Genomic DNA, 16,643 nt, shown 5'->3' on the forward strand with positions numbered 1-16,643 from the left:
GTCAAAGGAAATCAGTACTAGACTTTAATAACCTTTGGTTAAACATGAAAGTTGGAGTTTTAATCATGAAGAAAAGTTGTGAAGAAGACATGGTTTCTTCAGTGCCAATTCCTTGGTATTCTGGTGGTTTGATTTCTGGTACCTTGAAAAACCATGACCCATAGCAATATCTTATTGGATCAATAGCAATATATGAGATGATGGGACTCTAATCTCTCATAGTCTTCTATATCACATGCAGAGCTTTTTCCTGGGTCAGTATAGCTAATCAGATCACTTCATAAAATATATATTGATATTTCAGGCATCTACTCAAATTTGGTGTTAAGAAGACTAGTGTGAATTCATTGTAATATAGTCATTGGCCATTCAATATTGCTGAGATTAACAGCACATGACACACTGTCGTATTATTTCTAATTGTCTATGTTTTATTCAGCATTTTGTATCCTAGTATTATATGTTTTTATGAGAGTGATGTAATAGTTATAGTATAACGACTAAAACTTTAAGTTGATATTTTCTAATACTGCAGGGGAGCTGTTGACCTTACCATCATGAAGCAGAATCACATCACACAATATCTTGGTTCACAGTCATGGTACCTAGATATTTGCAATAGTACGGTAATAAACATGTCCATGGAAATGAAAAAGATAGAGTATTAATATTCTTCCAGAGCCAAGAGGAGTGGCTTATATCTGCAATTCCAGCATTAGTAAGTCAGAGGGAACAAGAACATTGCCCACAAAATCAACTAAGTGAGCTCATAGGTCTCACAGAGATTGAAGAGACAATCAGGGAACCATTATGGGTCTGAGTGAGGTCCTCTGCATGTATGTTATGGTTGTATAGATTGGTGATCCTGCGTGACTCCCAACAGTGGGAGTTGGGCCTGTCTCTGGCACCATTTCCTCATGTGGATGGCTTGTACAGTCTTGCTATTAGGGTATATGCCTCAGGTCTTATAGTAATTTGTTATGTTATGTTTTGTTGATATCCCTGGAAGGCCTGATCTTTCCTGAATAAAAACAGGAAGAGTAGATATGGTGGAGAAGGGAGTTTGTAGGGGTGATTGGTACAACCGGAGGGTACTATGGTCAAAATGTAATATATAAGAGAAGTTTAAGTACAAAGATAAAGCAGGAGGATTTCTATCGACTTTAGGCCAGCCTAAGCCACCTAGTTCCATCTCATCCTGGGCTACAGTTGAGACTGTGTCACAAACAAGTGAACAAATAAACAGTCAAAAAATGCAAGTAAACTTCTGTCTTGAGACAAGACCCTTATCTGATATTATAGTCATCAGTCTCTTTTCCCTCAGTTACATATAATACTATACGTAGTTGATTTTTTCTTTCCTGGGGTTTATAGGATGTATGTGACTGACTAGGGACTGGAACTCCCCAGGAAGGCAGCGCAGCTATTTTTTAGTCTAAAATAATGGAGAAGTGGAATCATTGTTGATGCTGCTACTCAAGAGTTACTCATGCTTTGTTAAGTAATTCTAATGAAGTCATCGGTTCAGAAAGCTGGACTTGGATGGAATCATTTCTTTCATTTGTTGCTAGCTCCTTTTCTATATGGTATTTTTAATATATATATATTTCCAAGAAAATTCTTGCAATATTCAGGGTGCTCAAGGGACCAGGAGAGAATACAGGTAATTATGCAAGCCAAGTTGTCATTTCTGGCCAGTAATCTCAAGTCAGACATTAATTTGTGGTTCTGCATCACTGATTTAAAACAGGATCTTGATGTATAGACAACAATGGGCACTAATTTGCCATCCTGCTTAGATTTGAACAAAATGGTTAGTAACTATGTCATTGAATTTCCATGGCATCTTCAGAGAAGCATTAGATATTTTTATTTTTGAGATTATAATTACATAATTTCTCCCTTCTATTTCCTTTTTACACCTTTTCTTATATACCTTCCTTATTCATTATTTGAGAGTTTCATAGATATTTATAATAAATTTTGAGCATATCAGCTATTGATTCCTTCTCTAATTTCTCCCAGACCTTACCCCATGGATTTGTCTCTCTTGAGTCTGTATTTGTATTCTCCATTGAGTTCATTCCATGCAATTATAGGTCTATATGCATAGGGCCATCCACTAGAGTATGGGCAACTTACTTGAAGGAATTTGAATCTTGTTGTCCAAGCAACCTTTAACTAGCAAAGCCCTTCAGCTGGTAGTGGGCTCCTTTGGGTATCCCCATACAAGCTAGAATTTTACTAGTTTGATCTGTGCAGGTAACTACAACTGCTATGAGTTCCTAAGTGCAATGGTCCTGTCATGCCCAGAAAGCACTGCTTCATAACAGTCCTCCCCAACTGCTAGCTTTTTCAATATTTCTGTCCCTCCTTCTCAATGTTGTGTTTGTGTGTCTCTGTGTTTGTGTGTATGTGTGTTTGTGTGTCTGTGTGTTTGTGTGTCTGTGTGTGTGTCTGTATCTCTGTGTGTAATAGATATAGTATTTTAGGAATTAATAGTCCACAGTTACTTTTTCTCTGCACTCTGACTCTCTTTAACTGCTGATCACTGAAAAGAAAAAGTTTCTCTGATGAGGGCTGAGTGGGACACTATTCCATAGGTGACTAAATAAGTGTTTAGAAGGCAGTGTGGTACTATATTCATTTAGTGAAACAAGAGTAATACTTTCTTCCCCAGGGTCTTAGACCTCCCCACCTATTGGTTTTTGGCCAGGTTTATGGTACCAAGCTTGAGTTCCATCTTGTGGTGTGGGTCTTAAATCTAATTAGAAATTGGTTACCCTTATAGCATTATGCCATGATTGTACTAAAGGACATATCTTTCTGTCATTATATGATATGAGAAGTCCTTTTGTATATGTGTTGCTTTTATTGGTTGGTAAATATACTGTTTCAGCCGATAGCTTAGCAGAGTAAATCCGGGTGGAAAATCTGAACACACACACACGCGCGCTCGCGCACACACACACACACACACACACAGAGAGAGAGAGAGAGAGAGAGAGAGAGGAGAGAGAGAGAGAGAGAGAGAGAGAGAGAGAGAGAAGGTGGAGTCAAAGCAATGTCATGTAGCTGCCAAAGGAGAAAGATTCCAGAACATTACTCGTAGGTAAGTCACAGCCTCATAGCAATACATAGATTAACAGAAATGGTTAATTTAAGATGCAAGAGCTAGCTAGAAATAGGCCTGAGCCATGGGTCAAACAGTGTTGTAATTAATATATTTTATTTGTAATTATTCAGGTCTGGGGGGTCCGGGAAATGAAAGCACAGTCTCCATCTACATGTCATTATTGCAACTCACATGGTTCACATCTGTATAAAACTGTTGATAAGTATTATCCCTCAGCAGCCTATATAGCACCTTTTGGCACTGTGAAATTTAACCAGAGGAAAAAGCTTCCAGGTCAGTACCAGCATTTCTCCATATCCCAAAGAAGTGAAAGACCTGCATGACAAGAACTTTAAGTCTTTGAAGACAGAAATTGGAGAAGATATCAGGAAATAGAAAGATCTCCAATGCTCTTGAATAGGTATGATTAACATAATAAAAATGGCAATCTTATCAAAAGCAATCTACAAATACACTGCAAATCCCATCAAAATACCAACACAATTCTTCACAGACTTTAAAAGAACAATATTCAACTTCATATGGAAAAACAAAAAACCCAAGATAGCCAAAACATTCCTGTACAATAAAGGAACTTCTGAAGGCATCACCATCCCTGACATCAAGCTCTATTATAGAGCTACAGTACTGAAAACAGCCTGGTTTTGGCATAAAAAAACAGACAGATGGACCAATGGAACCAAACTGAAGACCCTGATACTAATCTACATACCTATGAACACCTGCTCTTCTGTTATTTTTTTTAATAATTCCATTGACTTTAACTGAGGTTCCTTGCATGTGTGTGACCATGAAGTCATTTATTGGATTATGGGCAGTTTACAGAAGAAAACAAAGAAATGAAGAAATGTGGCCCCCTTCTCATTCAGGAACCATTATCTCCCAATGGTTCCTGAGCTAGCAGTGTATGGGACATTGGAGGACTCCATCTCCTGCAGATTTTGTGCAGGTAGCCAATGATGTTGTGAATTCAGTTAAGTAACCATGGGAGCCTTCTCAGCTTGATCGATCACCTTCCTGGACCTGGGGGGAGTTGGGAGGACATTGGTCTTAGCATAGAGTGGGGAACCCTGATGGCTCCTTGGCCTTGAGAAGGAGGGAGGGGAGGTATGGGTGGAGGGGAGGGGAGGGGAGGGAAGGGGGAGAAGGAGGGGAGGGAAGGGGGAGGAGGAGGGGAGGGAGGGGGGAGGGAGGAGGGAAGGAGATGGAAATTTTTAAATATAAAAAAAAACCATGAAAAAAAAAACCATGTAATTCCAAAAGTTAGATTTTTGTAGGATTCACCCACATGTTCATGCTCTTACAATATTTCTTCTTCTTGCACATGTTACTCTCCAAAGCTTGGGGGATAGAGAAAGTCATGTAGATACTCCATTTAAAGCTGAGCACTCAAAAGTCACTTATTCTCAGCACCTTGACACGTCATCATTCTCTGCTTTGATTACCTCCCACTAACAAAAGAGGCTTCTCTGATCAAGAGTAAGCACTGCAATATCTAAGGATATAAACATAAATACTTGGAAGACAGTTTCCATCCATTTATTTATTTATCTGTGTAATTACTTTTTAAAACTGAGTCTCACTGTGTAGGCCTGGCTTGTCTGGAATTCACTTTGTAGATTAGGCTGGTCTTTAGCTCAGAGAGATCAACCTATTTCTGTGTCTACTACTGGGATTAAGGGCATAAGACACCATGCCTGGCACTACACATCCATTTATCAATAGCAAATTATCAATAGACTCCCACAAAGTGGCTGTGGCATCCTGAGTCATAGGCTTTAGGTCACATTTATAGTATATGCATTCCCTCCAATAGAAAAGGCTTCAGATTCAACCAGGAAGTGGTGGTTACCTCTAGAACATTCATGCCACTATTGGTCGTATAAGCATATATTATCAGACAGTTTGGTATTGTAAGAGGCAAGGTCCATGGCTAGGTAATATTGTTGATGACTTCCCTCTTAGCAGCCTATATAACACCCTCTTGTGCTCTTAATGGTCACCAATATGGAGGAAGCCTCCATCTGAATTCCAGTCCAATTTCTCTGCGTCCCATATCTGAAGTTCAGAAAAGTGGTGTTTTGATGCTGCAGAATGTTATTTTGTCATGGTGAGGTTTCCACTAAGGAGAGCATTTGGTACCTCAATGTACTCATACTATTTATTTTAGAAACCAATAATGACAAACCAGTCTCTAGTCAAAAATAAAATAACGGAAGGGAGAAAATGCTGGGCCCATTCAAATCATCTTGAGGATCAAGTAGTCAAAACTACATAAATTTCTGCAACATTAAACCACTCAGATCTTCATGCAAACATCACCCAGTGTCAGAAAATTGAATGCATGCAGTCCCATTCCACAGCTTTCCTCATGGCATTTTTAAGATCCTTATATCGGAGGCTATAGATGATGGGGTTTACCAGGGGAATCACAATAGCACAGAACACAGACACCACCTTGTCTTGTCCGAGGGAATAACTGGAACTGGGTCTTATGTACATGAAGAGACCAGAGCCATAGAAGAGGGTCACAGCAGTCAGGTGAGATGCACTGGTGTTGAGGGCCTTGGTTCTACCTTTAGCTGAGCTGATCCTTAGGACAGCAAAAACAATTTATCCATAAGAGATGAGGACTACTAGGACAACACCCAAAGAACAACACCCAAAATGAAGGTCACTTCCTGGCTGGTGAAGATGTCATAGCAGGCAAGAGCCAAGACTAGAGGAAGGTCACATAAGAAGTGGATGATTATGTTTGGCCCACAGAAATCATGCTGGTAGACAGAGCATGTTTCAATGAGAGAACTAAGGAAACCATCAATATAGGCACCAACGACCAACTTTAAACACAGAGCATGGGACATGAAAGCTGTGTAGACCAGTGGGTTGCAAACTGCAGCATACCGGTCATAGGCCATGGCTGCCAGGAGCACGCATTCAGTCAGCCCCATCCCACAGAAGACAAAGTATTGTGTGGCACAACCAACAAAAAAATGGTGTTCTGATCTGTGATGATGTCAGAAAGCATCTTGGGGGCAGTAGAAGATGAGTAACAGATGTCTAGGAAGGAGAGGTTGCTGAGGAAAAAGTAGATGGGTGTGTGGAGGTGAGTGTCCATCCTGATGAGGGTGATGAGCATCAGGTTCCAGGCTAGCATCAGGAGGTAAATCCCCATAAAGACTATAAAAAGAAAGACCTTTATTTGTGGTTTATCTGAAAACCCCAGGAGGATGAATTTGATTACAGCTGTGTTGTTTCTTCCTCCAACCATAGGCAAGTTTGCTGCATAAAAGATGGGGTAATCCTGAGGTTATGGAGATTGTGTTTGTAACTTTAAGAAGAAAAACTTGGAACTGGAGATGTAACTCAGTTGATAGACTGCTTGCCTGGCATGCACAAAGGCCTGAGTTTGATTCCCAGCACCACATAAACTGGCAATGTTGGCAGACATCTGCAATCCAAGAAGGATTAGACATTCATCATGATTCTTGACTATATAGTTAGTTCAAAGCCAATATAGGACACATGCCACTCTGTCTAAAAACAAAACAAAACAAAACAAAAGAAAAGAAAACATGGGCTGTTGAAATGATTCCGCCAGTAAGATATTTGCACAATCATGAGAACCTGAGTATGGCTCCGTAGCAACTACGAAAAAGGTCTAGCCTCCTGTCTATAATCCTGGCACTGGGGCTGTGGTGGGTGGAACAGAGACAGGAGAATGCCTGGAGCTCTCTGATCAATCAGTGAGTTCAGAGGTCATTGAAAGATTCTTGTTTAGAAAGTCAGGTGGAGAACTATTAAGGAATATGCTCAGTGTTGACCTTTGGCCACCACATTCATGTTCCCTATGCATACTTTCACACACATGAACAAGTATATCAGAGAGAGAGAGAGAGAGAGAGAGAGAGAGAGAGAGAGAGAGAGAGAGAGAGAGAGAGAGAGAGACAGAGACAGAGACAGAAGAGGAGGAGGAGGAGGAGGAGGAGGAGGAGGAGGAGGAGGAGGAGGAGGAGGAGGAGGAGGAGAAGGAGACGGAGAAGAGGGAGAGGGAAAGGGAGGGGGAGGGGGAGGGGGAGGGAGAGGGAGAGGGAGAAGGAGAAGGAGAAGAAGAAGAAGAAGAAGAAGAAGAAGAAGAAGAAGAAGAAGAAGAAGAAGAAGAAGAAGAGGAAGAAGAGGAGGAGGAGGAGGACCCAGACCCAGGGTGGTGGAGGGAGGTGGGGAGGAGGCTGAAATTTTTAATAATAATAAGAAAATATATTAATAAATATATTAATAAAATGTATACACAAAAATATTAATAATATATTAATGAAATGTATACACAAAAATATAGACCCAGAAAGAAAATTATTAAATGATCTTACTCATATATGGAAGCCAAATAAAGTTGATATAGACATTGAACATAGACTAATGATTATCAGAGACTGGGTGTGGGAGGGAGAGGTGGGGAAGGAATGAGATTGGGCGTAGTGTTTATAAACATTAAGAGTTATTTCTGACAGCTGACCTGAGCTAGTCAGAGCTCACTGACTCAGGACTGACAGACGGGGAGACTGCATAGGATTGAACTAGGCCCTCTGAATATGGGTCACAGTTGTGTGGCTTGGGCAGTTTGTGGAACCACTGACAGTGGGATCAGGACTTATCCCTAGTGCATGAACTGGCATTTTGGAGCCCATTCCCTATGAAGGGACACCTTGCTCGGCCTAGATATGGGGGGAGGCTGTTACTCCTGCCTCACGTGATGTGACAGACTATGATGACCTCTCATGGGAGGCCTCACCCTCTCTGAGGAGTGGATAGGGTGGAGTGAGGTGGGAAGAAGGTAGCAGAATGAGAGGAGGGGAGGGAGAAGGAGCTGGGATTGGTATGTAAAATAAAAAGATTGTTTTAAAAAATAAAAAAGCTCAATGACATACACAATTGATTTTTTCTGTTTTTATGTCTTATTAATGTACAAATAAAATCATTTTTAGCAACTCCATTAGAGACAGCTGTATGATTGGGAAGTGACTGAGAGTTTAAAACCTCAAATTTATGATTTTATTTCTATAAGTGCCCCACTAGTAATACCCAGTCCATCTAGAGTCACAGTAACCACAATTAATGTGATAATGGCCAACCCCAGCAGTCGGTTGGTGTTCCAAGATTTGCCATAAATAGGACTTCGTTATAAGCAACTTTGTTGAATGATATAAGTACCAACAAGAAAAATTCTCACATGTCTCCAGTGAGTTATAATAAAAACTACATGTCTTCTTTTAAGAGCAAATAAACTAAGTTCAACATCATACTCAGTAATTATTCACTGTGGTCAAAGAGAATTCATCTCTGGAACATAAATATGTTTGACAGAAATAGGTACACCGCAATGGTAGAATGAAGAATTAATCAATATGATCATATTAATAGATACAGAAATTTTAACTGGCAAAATTTATCATTTCATGATTAAAAAACTCATCATGTTGGGTGCAAAAGAAGAGATCCTCACATAATAAAGTTATGTAACACAAGCCCACAGCTACCATCATGCTTGATACTTCAAAAGTTGAAGACTTTCTTGTTAAAATAGAGAGGGGCACAAAGAGACTAACTCCTCCTTACAGTTCACTTAGTATTTGAAGTTCTAACCAAAGCAATTATCTAAGAAAAAGAAGTGTAAACATTCAAAAGAAGAAAGTAGAACTCAAAATGTCTGTACATGCCATGGTTGTGTATTTAGAAAACTCCCAATACACCACCAAAACAGCCATTATAATTAATAAACTAAGTCAAAATTTTGTGAGATGCAAACCCACACACAAAAAAAGAAAGAAAATCAGGGCTTTAATTAAAGTCAAAGACACACTGCCTTCCTGTTTAGGGCTTTCATGTTATAAACGAGTGCTGTTTTTCCTGGTGTGTTTAGTGTCACATTTGGGGGAATTTTGTGCTTTTGTTTGGTTTTCTTTCTGTTTAAAATGGCCTCCACACACAGTGCTGAAGCAGTGTCTCTCGTCCCTACTCTGAGAACAGAGTAATGGAACGGCAGAGAGGAAGTGTGTGATTTCTTTCACAGAGGACACAGCGAGAAGTCCGTAGCCTGCATCTCAGAGTAGGGTCCTGACCACAATATCATTCCTCTCAGACTGGCAAGTCTCCAGACTTCCTTTGTTTATAAGCCACTTCGTAATTTGTTATAGGAACCAAAACAAAACAAAGATTGTTATCAAGACGTGGACATGCTGCTGTAATAAATACTTCTGAATGCATAAAAGTAGAGGCTGGAAGGATTTTAAGCTTGTGCAATTAAAACCTGGCATTGTCCTAAAGAGACCATTGAGTGTTAATTCTGACAAAGGATAAGAAAGAAAGGAGGAGAGTACTAGGTAAAGCTTCCACCTTCTTACAAATACCTATTGATTATGAACACAGCCGATAGAAGTAAAGTCCATTCAGTTTAGGTCTAGAGGGAAATGAGGAGGTTAAGGACAGAGGTGTGAACAGTGTTCCTGTCTATAGTATAGCAACGTGGCTGAACTGCATTCATGTCCTAGAGTCTTATGGAGGGCAGACTTTCCCATTGTAGGGCACTTAGCTAATGAGACTTTTAAGTAAACTGTTAAAGAAATTATTTGGTTTTCCACTCTCTCTATATGTCTTAGAGTGTGAAGAGAGAGAAGCAAGAATGAGAAATGCCCAAAAGCTAACAGTGAGCAAGCTAGAACTTGGCTAGAACTTGAAGATCCGGTGTCTTAGTCACTGTTCCTTTGCTTTGAGAAGATAAGGAACCTGCATGCGTCCATTTTAAAGACAGGAGCCATTATACTGTATTTTTAAAGTTAAATTTCTATTTACTGTGAGAATTGAGTTGCTCTCTGTTTTCAGGAACTGACCTACTCCAAATTTTGTTTTGTTTGTGAGAATATCCTTACCCTCCCCGACTGTCCCTGACCACTCCCTAATCACATGGTGGGTAACCACATAATTTTTAAAGCTTTTTAAAATTTTTTTATTGTCCTATTGTCTCTCTTCTGTAAAACTACTCTTGATTTTAATTCTCTTTTGGTTTTTTAAATTAATTTATTTTTTTATTAAAAATTTCTGCCTCCTCCCCGCCTCCTATTTCCCTCCTCCTTCCCCACTCCCCTCCCCCTCCCTCTCCAGTCCGAAGAGCAGTAAGGGTTACCTGCCCTGTGGGAAGTCCAAGGTCTTCCCCCCTCCATCCAGGTCTAGGAAGGTGAGCATCCAAACAGGTTAGGCCTCCCCAAAGCCAGTACATGCAGTAGGATCAAAACCCAATGCCATTGTCCTTGGCTTCTCAGCAGCCCTCATGACCCAGCAATACCACTCTTGGGAATATACCCAAGAGATGCCCTATCATATTACAAAAGCATTTGTTCAATTATGTTCATAGCAGCATTATTTGTAATAGCCAGAACCTGGAAACAACCTAGATGACCTTCAATGGAAGAATGGATAAAGAAACTGTGGAATATATACATGTTAGAATACTACTCAGCGGTAAAAAACAATGACATCTTGAATTTTGCATGCAAATGGATGGAAATAGAAAACACTATCCTGAGTGAGGTAACCCAGACCCAAAAAGATGAACATGGGATGTACTCACTCATAATTGGTTTCTAGCCATAAATAAAGGACATTGAGCATATAATTCGTGATCCTAGAGAAGATAAATAAGAAAGTGAACCCAAAGAAAAACATAGTTATCCTCCTGGATATTGGAAGTAGACAAGATTGCCGGGCAAAAATTGGGAATTTGGGGGTGGGATGGGATAGGGCTAAGGGGAGATGGGGAGAGCAAGGTGAATGGGAGAATGGGGAGAGCATGAGGGGAATGGGATGTTTGGGATAAAGCAAGGGTGGATATGGGAGCAGGGAAGTATATATCTTAATTAAGGGAGCCATCTTAGGGTTGGCAAGAGACTTGACTCTAGAGGGGTTCCCAGGTGTCCAGGGAGATGCCTTCAGCTAGTTCCTTGGGCAGCTGAGGAGAGGGAGCTTGAAATGGCCCGATCCTATAGCCATACCGATGAATATCTTTTTTTTTCTTTTTTTTCTTTTTTTTTCCTCATGGTTTATTTTTTTTTTTATATTTAAAAATTTCCATCTCCTTCCCTCCTCCTCCCCCTTCCCTCCCCTCCTTCTCCCCCTTCCCTCCCCTCCCCTCCACCCATACCTCCCCTCCCTCCCTCTCAAGGCCAAGGAGCCATCAGGGTTCCCCACTCTATGCTAAGACCAAGGTCCTCCCAACTCCCCCCAGGTCCAGGAAGGTGATCGACCAAGCTGAGAAGGCTCCCACAGAGCCCGTCCATGAAGAACAATCAGAGCCCAGAGCCATTGTCCTTTGCTTCTCATTCAGCCCCCGCTGTTGGCCACACTCAGAGAGACGGGTTTGGTCGCATGATCCATCAGTCCCATTCCAACTGGAGTTGGTGATCTCCCATTAGTTCTGTCCGATGAATATCTTGCATATCACCATAGAACCTTCATCTGGCGATAGATGAAGAAAATGACTGAGCCCCATATTGGAGCACCGGACTGAGCTCCCAAGGTCCTGATGAGGAGCAGAAGGAGGGAGAACATGAGCAAGGAAGTCAGGACCGCGAGGTGTGTACCTACCCACTGAGATGATGGGGCTGATATAATGGGAGCTTACCAAGGCCAGCTGGACTGGGGCTGAAAAAGCATGGAATAAAACCTGACTTTCTGAACATGGTGGACATTGATTTTAATTCTTAAAAGGGGCCCAAGAGATGGATTCTGGGAGGCTCTTTTTAACTCAACTTAGAAGGCAGTTGCTGGCCAGCTCTTGGGTGCACCCCAGCAAAAATCAAGCTTGCTTAAAATTTGGCTCAAATTGTGCTTGTGGTCTTATTCTCAGCATTGGGACTAACATTTGCTGGAGAGACTCAACAAGATTCAGACAACCCACCCAAAATCCAAACCCAGACCTTTGCTCCAGAACTCTGGGAATTAGGGGGGCTGCCCCAGGATAATCCAAGCCTCCAGGGCTGCCTTCAGTTCACAGGGTGAGCTTTGATGCTGAGAAAAGTAACAAGCATCTATGTAGGTCTACTGGTTAGGTATAGTCTGGTTCTGTTTTGTGGGATCCCTGTGTGGGATGTGGAAGGGGTTCAATGGGACTCCAATATTCTCCTGTCCAGGGCAAAACCTAGATGCACAGCCTACCTGAGGTTTTTCTTCTGGTTTTATGTCCTTTTTGTGTTGTCTTTGTACATCTTGTTTTGTTTTTTGCTTCATTTTTACTGTACTCTTTCTGTATTATTTTCTGTGTTAATTGGTTTATTTTGGACTTGGGTTACTGAATGATGGACAATATGGGTAATAAGACTAGCAAGTCTAACAGTCTTCTAACCAGTGTTCTAATAATTTTGACTAACTTTATAGTTAAAGAGGATGATGATTATCTTATCACCACGAGTTAACTCTGAACATTCTGTGATACTAAATGACCCACATTCAGGGATGACTATCCTTCCCAGAGTACTTCTGATTCTCAGATAGCCTGGGCAGTGGTTACTGTCACCCCCAGTATGCCCAGATATCCAGATTGAATTGGATACATCTTGCCTTGGGCTGAAGCAACTTCCATCTAACCCCTCTGGATGAAGGTCTATATAATCTGCCATGGACAAGGTGGCCACGTCCTGGTTGTCAGCAGGTAGATCTTTCAAGGGCCTGTGGCAGGGACCAGTGAGCCCCCTCTGGAGACACACGGGAGGAAGAATTCTTCTCTCTCGGTATAAGCATGTTTAGCCTCTTCTCCCTTCCTTACCCTAACCTCCACCTTTGCCATCCCAGCCTCCACCCATAAGGCCTCACTCTGCCCCACATCACTATCTACCCCTACCCCACCATTTATTCTTCCCTACCTCCATCTATTTTCTCCCCCACTACAACTCTTTCCTACCTCCCCTGTCTTTTCCCCTCCCTACACATGCCGGGGAGTTCCATCTGGCCCTCCTGACTTCTATTATTCTGATTCTGGAATGGCACCTCCTTCGGTCCTTGCTATGGTCATTTCCTATCATCATTACCTGTATGTCCCCTTCTCCACCACTGATCTCTACAACTGGAAGAACCAGAACTCCCCTTTTAGCTCTAGCCCTGATTCCTTAATTTCTCTAGTTGATTCTATCATTTTCAGTCATCTCCCCATGTGGGATAACTGTCTTCAAAGAAAGGTGATAGATTCTCATGAAAGCAACCAAAGCACTCCCTGGAATAGCTTCAGTGGTAGATGATCAGAGGGCTGAGGCTATTGACCTTGCTCTATGAAGAAGGAAGCCCAATGGGACTACAACACACAGAGAGGTAGGAGGTCACTCAGTAAACGCCCTCAGGTTCTGCTAGAAGGGATTAAACAAGCATCTCAGAAGCCCACTAACCTATCTAAGGTTATCTAAGGCCCAGTGATACAGGGCCCAGATGAATTGCCTTCAGCTTCCCTGGAGCACTTCCTGTATGCCTATTGGTCATACACACCTATAGACTCCGAAGACCTGGAAAATCTCAAGGTGGTTAACCTAGCCTTTGTTATTTAGATAGCCCCTGACATGTAGAAAGATAATAAAGGATGGATAGGTTTGCAGAAAAAAATAGGTCAGAGCTATCATAGATAGCCCAGAAAGTGTTTGAAGGCAGAGACAGCAAAGAAGATCTTCTGATAATGGTAATGGGGCATGCCACCATGGCTGCACTAGAAGCCCTAGCCACTCACAACTCTGCTCATGCACAACATGATAAAAGGAGGAGACCTTCACAAAAGGACCATTGTACATGCCCTTAAGTGTCTTTTGGCCATTCGAACTTCTTCTGTTGAGAATTCTCTGTTCAGTTCAGTGCCCCATTTTTTAATTGGGTTAATTAGCATTTTAAGGTCTAGTCTCTTGAGTTCCTTATATATTTTGGAGATCAGGCCTTTGTCTGTTGCGGGGTTGGTGAAGATCTTTTCCCAGTCAGTAGGCTGCCTTTTTGTCTTAGTGACAGTGTCCTTTGCTTTACAGAAGCTGCTCAGCTTCAGGAGGTCCCATTTATTCAATGTTGCCCTTAATGTCTGTGCAGCTGGGGTTATACGTAGGAAGCGGTCTCCTGTGCCCAAATGTTGTAGATTACTTCCCACTTTCTCCTCTAACAGGTTCAATGTGTTCAGATTGATATTGAGGTCTTTAATCCATTTGGACTTGAGTTTTGTGCATGGTGATAGACACGGATCTACTTTCATTCTTCTACAGGTTGACATCCAGTTATGCCAGCACCATTTGTTGAAGATGCTTTCTTTCTTCCATTGTGTGCTTTTAGCTCCTTTATCAAAAATCAGGTGTTCATAGATTTGTGGGTTAAGATCTGGGTCTTCTATTCGATTCCATTGGTCGACTTCTCTATTTTTATGCCAATACCAAGCTGTTTTCAATACTGTAGCTCTGTAATAGAGTTTGAAGTCAGGGATGGTAATGCCTCCAGAACCTCCTTAGCAATCAGGGAAATGCAACTCAAAACAACGCTGAGATACCATCTTACACCTGTCAGAATGGCTAAAATCAAAAACACCAATGATAGCCTTTGCTGGAGAGGATGTGGAGTAAGGGGTACACTCATCCATTGCTGGTGGGAATGCAAACTTGTGCAACCGCTTTGGAAAGCAGTGTGGAGGTTTCTCAGGAAATTTGGGATCAACCTACCCCAGGACCCAGCTATCCCACTCTTGGGAATTTACCCAAGAGATGCCCAATCATATTACAAAAGCATTTGTTCAACTATGTTTATAGCAGCATTATTTGTAATAGCCAGAACCTGGAAACAACCTAGATGCCCTTCAGTGGAAGAATGGATGAAGAAAGTGTGGAATATATACATATTAGAGTACTACTCGGCGGTAAAAAACAATGACATCTTGAATTTTGCATGCAAATGGAGGGAAATAGAAAACACCATCCTGAGTGAGGTAACCCAGACCCAAAAAGATGAACATGGGATGTACTCACTCATAATTGGTTTCTAGCCATAAATAAAGAACATCGAGCCTATAATTCGTAAAAAATCCTAGAGAAGCTATATAAGAAGGTGAACCCAAAGAAAAACATATAGTTATCCTCCTGGATATTGTAAGTAGACAAGATTGCCGGACAAAAAATGGGAACATGGGGGTGGGGTGGGATGGAGGGATGGGGCGATGGGGAGAGAAAAGTGTGAAGTGGAGGATGGGAAGAGCTTGGGGGAATAGGATGGTTGGGATATAGGAAGGGTGGATATGGGAACAAGGAATTATATATCTTAGTTAAGGGAGCCATTTTAGGGTTGGCAGAGACTTGACTCTAGAGGGGTTCCCAGGTGTCCAGGAAGACGCCCCCAGCTAGGTCCTTGGGCAGCTGAGGAGAGGGTGCCAGAAATGTCCAGATCCTATTGTCATACTCATGAATATCTTGCATATCACTATAGAACCTTCACCTGGCATTGGATGGAGAAAAGGACAGAGCCCCACATAGGAGCACCAGACTGAGCTCTCAAGGTCCTGATGAGGAGCAAAAGGAGGGAGATCATGAGCAAGGAAGCCAGGACCGTGAGGAGTGCTTTTACCCATTGAGACGGTGGGACAGATCTAACGGGAGACCACCAAGTCCAGTCGGAATGGGACTGATGGAACAGGGGACCAAACCGGACTCTCTGGATGTGGCTGACGGTGGAGGAGGACTGAGAAACCAAGGACAATGGCAATGAGCATGAACTCTACAGCATGGACGGGCTCACTGTGAGCCTTGTCAGTTTGGTTGCTCACCTTCCTGGACTTAGGGGGAGCTGGGAGGACCTTGGACTTAACATAGTGAAGGGAACCCTGATGGCTCTTGGTCTTTGGAGAGGGGTGGAGTGGGGTATGGGTGGGAGGGAGGGGAGGGAAGGGGGAGGAGGAGGGGAGGAGATGGAAATCTTGAATAAAAAAATGAGATAAAGAAAAAAAAGAAAAAAAAAGGACCATTGTACCTACTACAAAGAAATGGGTCATTGGAAAAATGAATGTTCATACCAGAAACAGGTAGCTGCCCCCAAACCCAAGCCAATCTGATCTATGGAGGATTAGCAAGGCCTAGGATCCTCTGAACTAGGTCCTTAGGAGCCCATGGTAACCTTCACCACAGGGGACCAACCTGGAAAATTACTGATGGACACAGGGGCTACTCATTCTGTATTACAAGAGCCCCTGGAACCCCTTACCAACCAAACAATGGAGGTACAGGTCACAATAAGGGATGGACCTCTGACCAGACTGTTAAACTAGAACAATGAATTATGACTCATTCCTTTATTGTTATTCCTGAATGTCCCTAGCCTTTACTGGGGTGGGACTTGTTGAACAAGCTCCAGAAAACAATATTGTTCTCAGGAGACTCTCCTAGGTTGTGATTAAGGCTTAACTATATCCTGCCCAAAAGTGAGGAATATCTGTTCCTTCAAAATCCAACCCATTGCCTGGAAG

The 16,643-nt window shown here is 42.0% G+C and overlaps 1 protein-coding gene across 1 annotated transcript; it reads right to left on the reverse strand.

The window, feature by feature from the left end:
- Positions 1–5,464: 5,464 nt before the first annotated feature.
- Positions 5,465–6,407, reverse strand: LOC119804984 (olfactory receptor 5A2-like). Its single transcript, XM_038316798.1, is given in 3 exon segments — positions 5,465–5,781; positions 5,784–6,128; positions 6,131–6,407. Coding segments are annotated over 3 exon segments (939 nt in total).
- Between the last annotated feature and the right edge of the window lie 10,236 nt (positions 6,408–16,643).

Source organism: Arvicola amphibius, chromosome 1, assembly GCF_903992535.2.
Source record: "Arvicola amphibius chromosome 1, mArvAmp1.2, whole genome shotgun sequence".
NCBI classification, from domain to species: domain Eukaryota; kingdom Metazoa; phylum Chordata; class Mammalia; order Rodentia; family Cricetidae; genus Arvicola; species Arvicola amphibius.